Genomic DNA, 13,634 nt, shown 5'->3' on the forward strand with positions numbered 1-13,634 from the left:
ATTGAATTTCTCGACTGGTTACTTGCTTCCTTCTTCACTTTCATCCCACCAGCTCGACCCTTTTTTTAAGACTTGGCATCCTGGCTTGTAACACATGCGAAGGGTCTACTTTATCCTATGGTCTTCATTTCTTTTTTTCGGTGCCTCGATGCCTTATTCCATCCGCATGACAGCATCGCATACCTCTATTCAGAATTTACTCGCCTCACCACAGTTCGCCCGACCAACTCATGGGTTTCTTTAACACGCTTTCGGTTAGCTGTGGCTGACCTTTCGCCCGACTGCACTGCATCACAATCGTCCTAGCTGGTCGGTCTTTTTGCTACCCCAGTTCACTTGCGACGGACCACTACGCGCTGTACGACACCGGCGAGAACCTCTCCGGTCATCGCGTTCCTCCAAACGGGTGGACTCATCCGTTGTTCGAGTGGGGACCGCATTGCCATTTGCTCTGCCTGTATATCTGACTGCAAGTGTGTTTTTATTCCTCTGCAGGCTCGAGGTAGCTACCTGCAAGATGCAATGCAGAAGCCTAAAAAAGTGACAGAAAACTCAGAGCCTACTTCAAGAACCGCGCCAGCTGACAATGTCGCAGTAGCTTAGCCATAATGCCCAAACGATCCGCATCGAAATCGCCAGCATCACCACCCAAGAAAGTACGTCCATCTATGCAGCCCGAGGATTTGGAAATAATGGTTCCGGAGCCTCATAGAAAGTGGCCCATCGACCAAGTGCCAGTCGAGATATTCCAACTCATCTGCGACTTCCTCCCCCGCCCCTCGGTGCAATGCATGCGCCTAGTGTGCCGCGAGTTCGACCGCATGGTCTCGGCCCACTACTTTCGGAACGTCGTCGCACCATTCCGGGCCGCCCTCTACGGATCCCCAGATAATCACAGCGGCGCCTTGGCTGTGGGTAGTGCTGGCGGGGAGGAGCTTCGCACCGTTTTCCACGTATTTGGCGAACACATACGGGCGTTTGCCCTGGCGCTCGAGCTCAACGAGGTCGATTTGGCTTTTCCTCCTGAGAAGCTCACACAGCAGGTCGTGAAGACGCCCTGGGGCCTATACCGGTGGCCGCTCAGAGATTACCAACGATACAGTGACCTGGAGGCTATAGAAGATCAGGCCGATGAGACGGCGCTGCTCACCAGCTCATTCCGCAAGCTCAGCCAGCTGAGTGAGCTCGGTCTGTCTTGCGATGCTGGTCTCGGTTATCTCCAGGGTCCCGACCTCAACAAATATGCGCCGCGTACTCTGCCCCGCGTCTTCAAGAGCGCCCGGTACGAGCCCGAGGCTCTCACCAGCCACTCAATGGATGGCACCGTCGAGAACGGTAGGGCCCGTCGATATGATCAACTTCAACGAATGATGGTTAATGCCGGGTACTCTGCCGAGGAAATTCCAGGAGCCATTGACTATCTCAAAACTTGTGAAGGTCGAGCGTCACCTCGAAAGTATACAGAAGACGAGGGCATGATGCCGATAGTCGACTCTTCTGAGGTGGGATATGAAAACGCCCATGTTGCCCCCTCTGATGTGCTACCCAGGCCTGAGGCTCTGTTGTTGGATGATGGCACAGATGATGAGCCGCTAGCCGAGGTCGACGTCAACGGCGCTGCTGTACAGAACCCTGTGCCACCATGGTTCGACATAAACAGGTGGGCAACCAAGACGACCAAGCAAATCAAAAGCAATCCTTTGGAGCCGCAAGACCTGACGGCCGCGCAGAGAGAGATGCTGTTGGAGATGTCCTGGGCCCACGATGCTCTGGTGCAGTCGTTTGTCCTATCGGTCACTGACAATTACGACGCGTTCAGTAATGTCATGAGCTTCAACATTGCCCGCATCCCTGCTCATCTTGTCCACACGCTCGCTCGTCCCACCTTCTGGGATAGCCTGCCCAACGTTTGGGAATTCTCCCTCGGCGTAATCCCAGATTGGCGCGAGGTTCACAAGCGCAACGGTGTGATTGAAGATCAGCCTCTTTCACCTCTAGACGCTACTGGCCCGACCTACCGATTATTGCAGGCGGTCGCATCGCGGAAGAATATCAAGAAGCTTCACTTTGAGTGGATCTGCGGCGGCGAGTTGGGCGTCGGGGCTGGCCAGCGAAATCGTTATGTTCTGCCTGCACCATTTGTTCCTGACCCTAGGCTGATGGTCAAATGGGACGTTTTGACGAACGACGCCACATCTCACAGGGTTCTCCAGTTGCCTCACATCACCGAGATGTCTCTGAAGAACTGCTGGTTCAGCCCCCACGTATTCCTTCATACTGTGCAGTTCATGTCGGCGTCCTCCTTAACGACGCTAAAGCTGAATACGGTCTCAATCACTGGCCCGGTTCAGCGCATAGTCAGCGTCAGCTATCTCCCTCACAATGGCGGTGCTGACAGAATCCCGAACGCGTGGCCATGGCCTTTGTGCATGGGTGCCTCCCCTGGGCGGCCTTACACCTTCCAGGAAAACGTTGCTCAGGTGCCAAACGCCGTGCAGCCGCCGGTTCAGTGGGCAAACGCGGCACCAGCTCCCAATGTCGCTCAGACCACAGCAACCGCGTCGCCGCCGAGCAGCCAAGCCTGGCAAGGTCCCTTACGGGATCATTGGGTGCCTATTCCGGAGTTCCTGTCATGGGCACACATTCTCAACGAGATCACGCCGGGCCAGACTCTACTTGAAAAGTACCACGACCTTGCTAGCGACCCATTTGACCAGAGCGAAAAACGCTTCCAAGAACTTCAGGGCCGTCTGAAGAAGCTTGGAAAGAATTTAGGTAAGATGCTTGTTTCACAACTGAACACTTACGTGTTGGGTGGTGGATGTGGCTATTATTTATCATTAACACGTCTTCCAGAACGCACACGCAAACGTGGTCTCCATACAATCGATTTCAAGTCCTGTGGCTACATCCTTGTTGACGCTGAGCATATCAACAACCACGCCCTAATACCCTCAGGGCCGCGGAACGTCGCCATGCTGCCTTCGATGATCGACAAGTTGCGCTGTCTCGATGGATATATGCTCAAGTCCACTGCTACGTTGCTCGGCAAGATTATGGACGATTTCACTGAGGGTGAGCAAAATATATTGAGACACGCCTTCGACATGTCATTTGGCTGGACTGGTGTATATGAGCCCGAGGTGGAGCACGCAGCGCACGAGGACGGCTTTCTCGAGCAAGGTCATTGTCGCTTCTCGGGCGGCTGGGAAAAAGGTGAACCGCGCCCTCTCACGCTTCGAATGCCGCCGATGAGCATCCCTACCCACGAGCGCTAGTGGCTACTCGCACGTAGCTGCCCATGCATCTCTTTTGGGAAAGGCAAGAAGAATTGTCTCCGCCTTTACGCCCATCGAATCGCCGAGCGTCTGCAGGATTCTGACTTGCCGACCCATCGCGCGTTAAAGAGGCTTGAGATGCGCCTCGATGAGTTGAAATCTACATCGACTTCAGCCCTTGAAACGATTGCACCAGTTGTGCAACCCAGCTCGAGTGTGCCCCGGGGTCGACACAGCATCCCTGGGCCCTACCCATACGATTTCAACATCAAACTTGAACCTGCCACCGTTTACGATAGTGTTGCCAGGGACTCCAGTGGGCTTTGCGAGTTCATCAGAAAGCATTTTAATCTTCACGACGACTTTGACTTATTCGAGTTGGATGAGCAGTCGGAGGAAACGCCAAATAGCTATGAAGATGCATTCGGCTCCATGTTTCCGTGGTACTGGGGGAACAGGCTTGCCAGGCTTGCGAGGGAGCCAAGGCTCATTGTCAACTTGGCCAAGTTCGTGTTGGGTAAGGCGGAGCCCGTCTACTGGAGCATGCAGCCTGCCACCCCAGCGGCCCGACGGGTACAGATGGATGAGGCTATTTTTCTTGTCCTTGAGAATTGCCCCGGGCCAGTTATGACCCTTCCTATGGCAGCGGCTACTGATGCTGCCTATGTTGCGGCCGTGCGCTGCCGGGAGTTGGAAGTTGATCACAACAAAACCTTGAGCAAAGCTGGTGATAGCAAGGCACTAGATTCTGAGGAGACTAGAACAGGATCAAGTGAGAAGATTTCGGCCGCTGTCAGTAGTTCCCAACTTGTGGTTGACGAATACGGCAACGGATCGCTAAATGGGGAACAGTTTGACGTAGACGTCCTGGAACTGGCGCTTCGCGGTACGCATCTCAGCGCCCAGCATTGATTGATGAGATGTACTGGTCGACAGTTTACTGCCACTTGGTGAATGTTTCATCAGCCCTAGGCAGCGCTTGTCGATCATGATAGATGACATCCCAACCGAGAACCGAAAGAAGCCCTCGGAACTCTTGTCACTGCACAACTTGCAGGATTTGATTTCTGTCGCGGAAACTTGTTTTGCTGCTTCAAACCCTCCCCTTTGAGAGTAAAATATCGCTTTTTGGTTGTCTTGAGACGTGCGCATTCTGAACTAAGCACGATCACGTCCGGGGTTCAGCGTTCATTTTATACATACCGTCTCGTGCTGATGGTAGCTGGGAACATTGGCTTGGCTAATATCATCGACAAAAAAGCTCCCATTTATTTGGGACAAATAGGCTTTGGGTCGACCATCGATCGCTTGTTTTGTTGTCTGTAAACTCTTGTTTCGGGATGCTCTCTCAGGTTAGAGAGGCCCCGGGTATTCGCATAGCATTTTTAATATGAATAAACACCCGTAATCTGCACATGTAAACACCGTGATCAGCTTGAATGATGGCTTTTGTTAATATTCGGCCGGCACATGTTTGTAAGTGATCAGCTTGGTTTCCAAGGGCAAACGAGTCTCTCACCCGGTGATATCGACGACCTCTGGGCGAGGCAGTCGTCAAGTGTTCAGGCCATTGTGCGGTGTTCACAGATGTCGTAACTTATCATCATTGTTACGCGCTCTTCTGTTCTTCTGTTGACATTCATTATAAGAAGCCCAGGTGCAGAGTATCAAGTGAGGCATACCCGAAATATAAGTCTTTCTGTGCGTCATAATGTTTATGGCGTCGGGGACCCGTCCAACATCTGATCAGGTATGATGGGCTATCAAGGTGTGCTTTACATATCCTCCAGGCCAGCAAAGTCTTCAAAAGAGAGTCCCGCCCACGGGAGGCAATGCAACTACCACATTCTAGTTATACATCATGGATATGCCACTCTACTTACGGGCTCTACCTCGGCACATCAAAGACGTCCGTGTAATATAGCATGTGATATATAGCTTGCATTTACACAAGGGGGGATTGTCGAGCATTCAAGCAAGTCAGGGAGGCTGCAGGTGAGCAAGACGAGAGCATAAGAATTGGCAGGAAAAGAGCGTGGCCTTTCTCTCGCCCATAATCAGCCAGACTCCAAGTCAAAACCCCTTGTTCTAGACACTTTTTTTGGTCATATATGCCTTGCGCATCGCCACTGACTGATTACCGGAAGGTGGCTCCTTGGTAAAATAGGGGGTAACCTTGACATCTCATGCTCACCTCCACACGCCCCCCTCCGTCAGACACATCCAGGAGAGAGAAGCTTGAGACTTGACAGCAGGCCCCCCAGTACAGCGCGAAACCAACAAATCGGAGGCCTGCGTAAAGGTAGATAGACAGACCCTCCCAGCCGGCGAGATCGATCATACTATAGTAGTAAGCCCCCCTCTCAAAGGTCTTTTTTTCGGGCATAATTACGCGTTGTCAGCAAGGACTTTGGAAGGGTTTCGAACTTTATCGGGGGGCGCGCAGGCTTCGATATTGTTTTTGGGAAGGAGCGCGAGTCGGGGTGGTCGCTATGGGTTGAGATTTTCGTCTCATCTCAAATAACCCGAGCGTCCCGTTGGCCATTCTATCCCTTTCTATTTTCTACCCTTTACGTGGGATGTGGGATGTGGGACGTGTGTGTGTGTGTGTGTGTGTGTGTGTGTGTGTGTGTTTGTTTTGGTTATGTCCTTGCGAGGGGATATCACTTTTATTTTCTTCGTCCGGGACGATCCTGGTTTTTGTCCGTCCAAGTATGTGCCCAACACCCACATCATCAGCCAAACTGAGTAGCTAGCTGACGACAATCAAAACGCCAGAGCCAGGCGTCTGTCCTCGCCCTGGTGTTGCCGGTTATTTCCAGGATACATGACATGTGACGATGTGCAAGGTGTTTGGATGGATATACCCCTAAACGCGCGGGCAAGTTCTAGACGGATCGGAAAGCTTACAAAGTTTGATGTGTATTATATTGTCCGTTGATATTATCCTAGCAACTCAAAAAGGCATTACAGATAGATGTTGTGCTGGAGACGCCGAGATCCCCGGGGTGGCCAATGATGATGATAATGTTCTTTTTTTTTTCATTATTTGTTTGTGTTGGTTACAGCGTCAAAGCAAACCGCCACTCCGATCATGCAATGCGGCTTAAGGGGGAAAAGGGGGGCTTTTGACAACGGTGCGCTTCCATGGAGACTGTTGCTACCAAATACAGTGCTTGATTGTATCATTGCCAAAATAAGTGCCTGGGAATGATCTCATCGCCTCCTCTTCTCGGGCTACATTCCGAGTACCACCAAGAGTCTGACGCGTCTTTGTTGCCAAGGTTCCCCACTGAAGGGAGCAGAAAAAAAAAAGACGAACAAACCCCTTTGGACGATCTCTTTGTGGGGGAGAACTGCAAGTTTGCAACGAAATCCCAACATTTGTTTTCTCCTTCTCTATGTCAATATTTTTTTCCTCCCCTGTCTTTAGGTCAATGACTCTCACTCTCACACGCATTGATGTCAAACGTGCGACAAATAGTTTTTACAAAGGACTACAGTAAGACCAGGACCCAAAAAAAGACGGCTTTACGGATTTAGTAATAAGGCTGCATTGGGTTCAAACTACGATTGGATGATGTTATGGTTTTATTTTTCTTCTTTGCTTGTTCCCCCCATCTCTCGCCGTGGAAAAAAAGTGGCTTGCGCTAGGCATTGTGCGCATTCAGCTGCTGAAAAAAACGACGACGATCCGATCAGTGCGTAGCGCGAGTCCCTTTCTTTTCGTCTCTCTTTCTTTTCTTCCGTAGGTAGGTGGTTTTGGTAGTGTACTGTAGCAGTGTAGTGTAGTCACACCAGCAAGGAAATCGTTTTTGTCACCCAAGCGTACCATTACTATTTTGGGATCTTGGCTTGCTGTGCTCTCCCTTCTGTGTGTTCCCCACCACCGCGCCGAAGACATGGGTCAAGGGTCAATGGTCGGTCAGAGGGCGAGCACGGAATCTACTGTAGGTTTTGACAACTGGGTGAGGGGGTTTTGTTTTGCTGTCTCTTCATCGTCCAAAGAGCACAAAACAAAAGCAACCATATTACGTACTGCGTTATAAATCAAAACCTTTTCTGGTTGCCATGCTGATCCTCGGACCAGAGCACTTGTTTTGATTGTAAACAACGGAACAAACAATGACCAAGCAAGCCAGCCAAGCCAGTTCAGTCACCCACCGCATGTCGGTATCAATACGGGGGCCATACATACATACATACATAGCATAGGGGTCAGAAAACCTCGCTCAATGTCCAATGAATCCCCACCATAAAGAGAAGGTCGCTTGATTTTTGTGTAACCTCATGTTTTCTTGAGTAAGCCCCTCACCGAAGAAAGACAATAGAAACCATGGAACCCGTGGGGGTCTGGGCTGGTTTGCTGTTTCGTTTCTTGGCTTTTCTCCACAACTTCCGGACCCGAACTTCCCAGTCTACCCAACCAAAAGTCCTTCAGCAACTTTTTCCAGAAATTCTACCGGCTTCGCCCCAAAGAAAAAAACCCTTGCATTTGGGTAGAGCAGAACCTATCATCATCGGCGGGCACCACTTTGGAGGATGACACCCTGGGTAAGGTAGTTAGGTAGTTGGGTAGGTAGCTACCTAGCTTATCGGGCTACCCTACCATACCTACCCTACTTTAGCCGCGCAACGTCGCAAATGTCAATAGTCGCCCCGTCCGGTCCCCGCGCAAAATCTGTGCATGGCACGTTAGACTGTTTTTGCCTTGGTCTTTTTCTTCTTCTTCCAGTCTCTTTCCTCGCCTTCTCCGGGCCGTCCAATTTCCTCACCCACGTGGTATGTGCGTTTTTAATTTAGGACCGTATGTAGTAAGTAGGTCAGGTAGCTTGGGCAGGTAGTTGAGGTAGTTAGGTAGTTGAGTAATTAGCTCCAACGATGCCGAGAGGCTAAAGCTTTTGCCCAGGGGGACCGATTTTTTTCGCTTCAAATCTCCCCTTTTTACGTAAAGAATAGATGTACTACGTAACTCTTTTAAGCTTGTCATCGAGTCATTAGCCTTCTCTTTAACGGGTTGCTCAGTAAACCTTGATAGCTTTACCCAACCTCGAGAACCTATCGCATGGCTTGTCATTCGTCCTCCGTCCGTCGGCAGGCCAGCGGCGGACCGGGAGCCGCCGGTCCGCAAAGGCTTTTTTTTTTTTTTTTTTTTTTTTTTTTTTTTTTTTATCTTCCTCCCCTTTATTGTCTACCATTGTCCCGGATGGGTACTAAGATTCGGTGCAGGATTCTCGCCCACAAAAAAAAAAAATACAAAACCTACTCACTTCACCGCTCATCTTCATACAAAAGAGGAGAAAAAAAAACAAAAGGACCATGCATAGGGCAGAATGGCCGCCCGCGCGATACTGTGTTGTAGAATGCAAAGTGCATGCAGGCCGTGCGCGGTAAGCACACATGGAAAATGGAACTATCGAATTGTTCCACGGCGCACGGCAGCCTACTAGCCTCTCGGGAGACGAGCAGCCAGCATCGTGAACTGCGCATCATTCATGATTGGAAAGACGTGTGAAAACCCAAGCATGCTTAAAAACGCTTATCTGAAATGAGAAATGCTCCGATCTCAGGGGCTATCTGATGACCAAAAAGCCTCATTGTTTGGCGAAAGGGTATCCCAAACGCGATTAGTTACTTTTGAGTAACCGCGCAAATGGTGACAGCATGAGTAATCATATTGAGAAATCATGAGAAATTCCCCGTCGGGACATACGGTTAGACGAGCAGAGCCAAAAAGAGAGACAGAGAGAGAAAAGGGTCCAACCCAAAGCACATCGCAATTTAACGACAAATAGTAGACTTGCGGCGGCGGCATGACGTCCTGACAAGTTAGTCCAGCCGTAGGCGTCATCTGGGGGATTGTCTCGGTTGTTGTAGCCTCTTCTAGTAAGGTATTGTCACTACTCCGAGAACGGTGTAGCTAATCTAGGTCATGCCAATGCCAGATCTCATATGCGAACCTTTCTGTTGGTTCCTGTACGGAAAAAAGGCCCAGAAACCCAGATACTCAATAATGCCGACGATGGATTGTGGAGCTTTGTGGCAGATGGGAAATAGAAAGCCTCAGATCACTCGCAGAAGCCCGTCGACGTTTCCAAAGCGGCGAAATTCGGGCATCGCCAATCGAGCTGAAAAAATACCCCTGGAAATGACAGAATTGATCGATGATTTGCCCTTGATGATGAGACCAGCCACGATTTGATATGAGGCGCAAGTAAAAGGACCGAAAAGTCGGGAATGCCTACTGCGCCGCTGCAGTGCTTGTAAGACGGTCGACTCGGAAAAACGAGGTACGGTATGCAAGTCTGGTATCAGCCCCGTCAGATATTAGATGCTGTGGTGTTTTAGGCGTGGCAAAACCGCACCGGGTATTCGTGGAGGGATACCAAAAAGAAACAGAAACGAGAACAAAATAAAATAGAATAGCAATCAAATAAAAAAAGACATCGCCAGCGGGAACTAGCGTCAAACTACGGTTCGACAGATTAGAGTACAGAAGCAAAGGAGTGAGAAAATAACCCTGGCTTAATCCGCAGTAGATGGAACGTTGCTTTAGGTTCCCGACGCTGTTGACGATTGATGATGTATTGGGCCGCATGGGCAAGTCCAGTTGGTTCAACCTATCTAGAACGCTGAACACTGTACTGTACAACTAACTAGCAGGCAGACGCGTTTTCCCACAGCACAGTACCTACCTGCCTACCAGCTACCTACAGTACTTTGCATGCATTACGCTTATGTACACCTAACTAACTGTACTGTTGTAGGTACACTTGGGTTGGTTACCACGGTAGAGGCGAGTTCGCTACCAAGCTACACTGCACTCCAGTGCGGCCAAGAGCTGGCTGCAACAGAAGTTTAACTTTAATAATAGAAACTGACTAAGTCCCGAAAGGGGATGGCGTCCACTCGAAGCTGGACTAGGAACTTAACAGTACAGTCCGCGGTAAAGCGCAAAATGGCTTTGGTGGACGGACGGTGGGCGTGAAATTTAAGAGCACACAGACGACAAGAAAAAAAAAATCAAGGATGCAAAAGTCCGCACTGTGGAGGGACTTGAGGGAAACCCGCTTCGACCTGCCATTTGACAGCACCCACCCGTAGGAATTCGAGGAGATCTGAAAATCGAGAGTGACTGTTCCGCATATCTGCGGTCATGCCAATGACGGAATGATGAAAATGAAAAGAGGCCCCGAGTAGGAGAAACATGTCACAAACCGGCGAAAGGCTAGGCGTCTCTGCCTTGTAAGCACCTTGTGTGAGGTGACCAAAAGAAGAAACAAAGCAGCATATTCTCTTTTTTGGCGATGAACATTGCCCGATTGGCGGGTTTCCGGCACTACCTCAGGGTTCTGCAAGTGGCTTGTTTTGGGTGGTGTGTGTGCTGTTTTACCGTACTGTACCGGTATTAATATGTGCTTGCGCAGAAGAGAACAAAAGTGCTTTTTGGGATCTGCAAACAAAACGTGGACCAACACACACAGATTAACGGGGTTCCATACTAAGTTTTGGGGAAGGATCGACGGAAGCGCTGAGTGAAGATCATGCCGTGTGAAGATGTACTCCAAGGCTGTTCCCAACTGGGGGTTTTGCTGTTGTGGAACAATACCAGTACAGTGTGTACCGTGGATGTAAAACCAGTCACCACTTTGCAGAAGAAGGGGACGCGTCGTCACTGTCCCCAAAGCCTTCTTTTTTTTAGGGGTAAGTTAGCTAGTAGGTAGCTCCCGAGTCATCCGTCGACCCAGACAAATCAGGTCCCTCAGCAAGCAGGCCATGTGAGCTGTGGGCCGACTACCTTACCCTACCGTGACCTTCTGTAGTATTGTTCATAAAGGTAACTTGCGTAGTAAACGACTCTCATCAGGCATTTGCCTCGTTCATCCAAACTAGTAGTGGATGCCATCCGCGACGAACCGATATTGGCAGGACGCGGGGAGCAGATGATAGGTTGGGAAGCGGGCATGGGGGGAGAACTTGGCTACAGCACCTGTCAGTTCCAATGCCCGTCATTATTGGGAAGCACACACAGAGAGGAAAAAAAAAAGATTGCCAAAATAGGATACGAGATTTCGTCCCTGAGCTGCTTGTTGATCCCACGCACGCAAAGCACCTCATGCACAGAGATCAAACGACCAGGGAGAGAAGTGGAGGGCCCGTAGCAGTGGGGCACCACCCACGCAAGATGGCATATGACCATCATGATTGGTTGGCTGCCGCCAAAGACCCTCACTAGGGCCGCCGGTCGCTGTCTGTCTTGTACCAGATGGGCAGTTGAACAAAAACCCACGTCACATCCTGTTGGGAATGAGGACAAGGTGGGAAAGGGAAGAAGCCACCAGGAGCGGGGATTCGAATTGACGGGATGATGAACATTACAGGCTTTGTTTGCAAGGGCTGTTTTTTCAACGGATCTCTTGCCGTACCTTTACAACTGTTTTTTTGTTGGTTGTGTCGTGTGAATGGGTTTGATGCCGGGCTCTCAACCTTGGTTTCGTTTCACTGACAAACGGACCCGAACTCCCCCTAGATTCGACTCACCTGAAGCGCCCAAGCTTTTCTCAGGTCTGCGGTTTTTGTTGTAGCGGACGCTTGCTTGCCTGCTGTACTGTACAGACAAGACAAGTCTGAGCTTGCTTTTCGGAAGGTTGCTCCGGAGCCGCCTGCCCATGCCATGATCAAGCATCAAGCGCAAGTCGCCTGCAAAATGCACCATACCTGCACCTAGCCACAGGCAATATTCCGACTCCCGAGTTGGGGCAAGGAACTCTGTTGCGTACCTGGTACCTAGGTACCTGAGTACCTAGCAGCTGTGCCTTGTCCCTGACCGGGCTTCACTGACTAGCCTCCCAAGCCCTCCATGGTATATGCTACCGGTACACCTATCCTGACGCTAACTTCAGTGGTGACAGGAGCCAGTACCGTACCCCAAATTTGCCTTTGCCCCCCTTTTCTTCCACCACTTTAGCGTGGTTCGATTTTCAAAAGCATCGAACTTCGGGAGTGTGGGGACTGTACCCGCGTGTGCACAGTTTGGACCTGAGACGCCGCAATCCCTCCCCGTCGACCTTTTAGCATCCGTCAGTTCAAGGGCCCATGTATTGGCACTTGTACAGAAGGACCTGTCTGTCCGTCCGTGCCAGAAACAGATAACAAGAGAGACAATAAAGTTTTTTGTTCGAGTCAGGGATCAAATGTACACAAACCGGAACCTGACAGCCTTACAAAACAGGAATATCTAATTCGTACATAACGCGACAAAACAAAGTCAGACTGCCGATGCATGACAGCCGGGAGATTGCGGCGCACCACTTGACCAGGTACCGTATGACGTGGAATCAATTGGATCGGGTCTCATCACACAGTTTGTAGTTTGTGGGGAATTGGCTCGGTAAAACATCGCCAGTAGGCCAGCGGCCAGCCTCGAGGTTCAACGAGTTTTCCGCAAAAACGGGGCAGACCTTTTCTTTTTTTTTTTTTTTTTTTTTTTTTTGCCGCGGACAAGCAGTTGAGCCTGGCGTCAAAATGGGGCGCGGATCTGCTTGTTTTACTTGCTACTCTATTTCATACCAGGCAATGCCATGGGAAACCCGTCTTTTTTTAATGGGCATTAGCTCGATTCATGAAGCATGATCCCTTTTGAAAAGACCCGCGGGTATTTTCTCCCAACTGTCCTTGACCGCTAACGTAAAAAGCCAAGGTCTGAGAAATGAATAAGCTAGGGAACAGGTTAGGGCGATGACAAGTCTCCAAGCAGCCCTGCATTAATTTTGCAGCGCGACCGGCCGAACATGATTCGCCCGTCGCCCCAAAGTTCGGCAACTCGGACAATCTGTAGATTCCCGAGGGCCCCAAGGGCCCCTCCTCATCAAGCATTTCCAGCGACAGCTCTGTCTAATTTTACTCGATCAAGTGTCGATGAGCCAGAGTGGGGAAACAACCACACACTACGCGTAATGCCATACTATCACGCCACAAGGATAAAAAAAAAAAAGTGCTGCGGCGGTTGTAGAGGCTGTGTGGTGATCACGGAATTCCTACTGCAAGCTGCCTAATTACCGGTGAGCAATAATTCACGTCGGGGAAAAAGGGCAAAATAGAATAAGAAGAAAAATGCACACTGTATGCTTGCGTGAGCAAACTCTCCACAGTTCCTGCTCTGTCCCTCACTGGAGACGCGTGAAAACCAAAGTGGTTCGACCCATGTCCAACTTTGTATTGGCTTCTTTCTACCCAACACACGCAAGCGCGCAAGTTTCTGGCTATCGCTTGACAGCGGATAGCCGACTTTCGATTAGGGTTCATCGTTATATTGCTCACGATAAACCTCGGCTTTTTTTTTTTTTTTTTTTTTTT

At 50.2% G+C, this 13,634-nt stretch overlaps 3 protein-coding genes across 4 annotated transcripts; 2 read left to right on the top strand and 1 right to left on the bottom strand.

Moving 5' to 3' along the window:
- Window positions 1-16: 16 nt before the first annotated feature.
- On the top strand, window positions 17-4,702 carry MGG_16243. Of its 2 annotated transcripts, none has more exons than XM_003709774.1 (3): window positions 17-540; window positions 596-2,775; window positions 2,857-4,702. In XM_003709774.1, the coding sequence occupies exons 1-3, from the start codon at window positions 518-520 to the stop codon at window positions 3,276-3,278; spliced, it is 2,625 nt and encodes an 874-aa protein (XP_003709822.1). In that variant the 5' UTR covers window positions 17-517; the 3' UTR covers window positions 3,279-4,702. The 2 variants fall into 2 exon arrangements, with proteins under 2 accessions (XP_003709822.1, XP_003709821.1); XM_003709773.1 differs by having other exon boundaries at window positions 17-473.
- Window positions 4,703-8,652: 3,950 nt separating this feature from the next.
- Window positions 8,653-10,400, top strand: MGG_16244 (uncharacterized protein; the record flags this gene model as incomplete). The annotated part of the gene is made up of 5 exons (XM_003709775.1): window positions 8,653-8,668; window positions 9,123-9,164; window positions 9,510-9,573; window positions 10,046-10,106; window positions 10,383-10,400. 5 exons carry the CDS (start codon window positions 8,653-8,655, stop codon window positions 10,398-10,400), a joined length of 201 nt encoding a protein of 66 aa, XP_003709823.1.
- A 262-nt stretch (window positions 10,401-10,662) lies between these two features.
- On the bottom strand, window positions 10,663-11,098 carry MGG_16245 (uncharacterized protein; the record flags this gene model as incomplete). The annotated part of the gene is made up of 3 exons (XM_003709776.1): window positions 10,663-10,675; window positions 10,761-10,969; window positions 11,082-11,098. Coding segments are annotated over 3 exons (239 nt in total), but the record flags the coding sequence as incomplete, so codon positions are not given.
- Between the last annotated feature and the right edge of the window lie 2,536 nt (window positions 11,099-13,634).

This window comes from Pyricularia oryzae, chromosome 1, assembly GCF_000002495.2.
Source record: "Pyricularia oryzae 70-15 chromosome 1, whole genome shotgun sequence".
NCBI lineage: Eukaryota > Fungi > Ascomycota > Sordariomycetes > Magnaporthales > Pyriculariaceae > Pyricularia > Pyricularia oryzae.

Bases quoted from the DNA above. Each gene is read 5' to 3' on its own strand.
- MGG_16243 (XM_003709774.1), top strand. From the start codon at position 518: ATGCAATGCAGAAGCCTAAAAAA. The intron at 541-595 runs GTGACAGAAAAC...ACAATGTCGCAG, and splicing joins CAATGCAGAAGCCTAAAAAA to TAGCTTAGCCATAATGCCCA. The intron at 2,776-2,856 runs GTAAGATGCTTG...CACGTCTTCCAG, and splicing joins GAAGCTTGGAAAGAATTTAG to AACGCACACGCAAACGTGGT.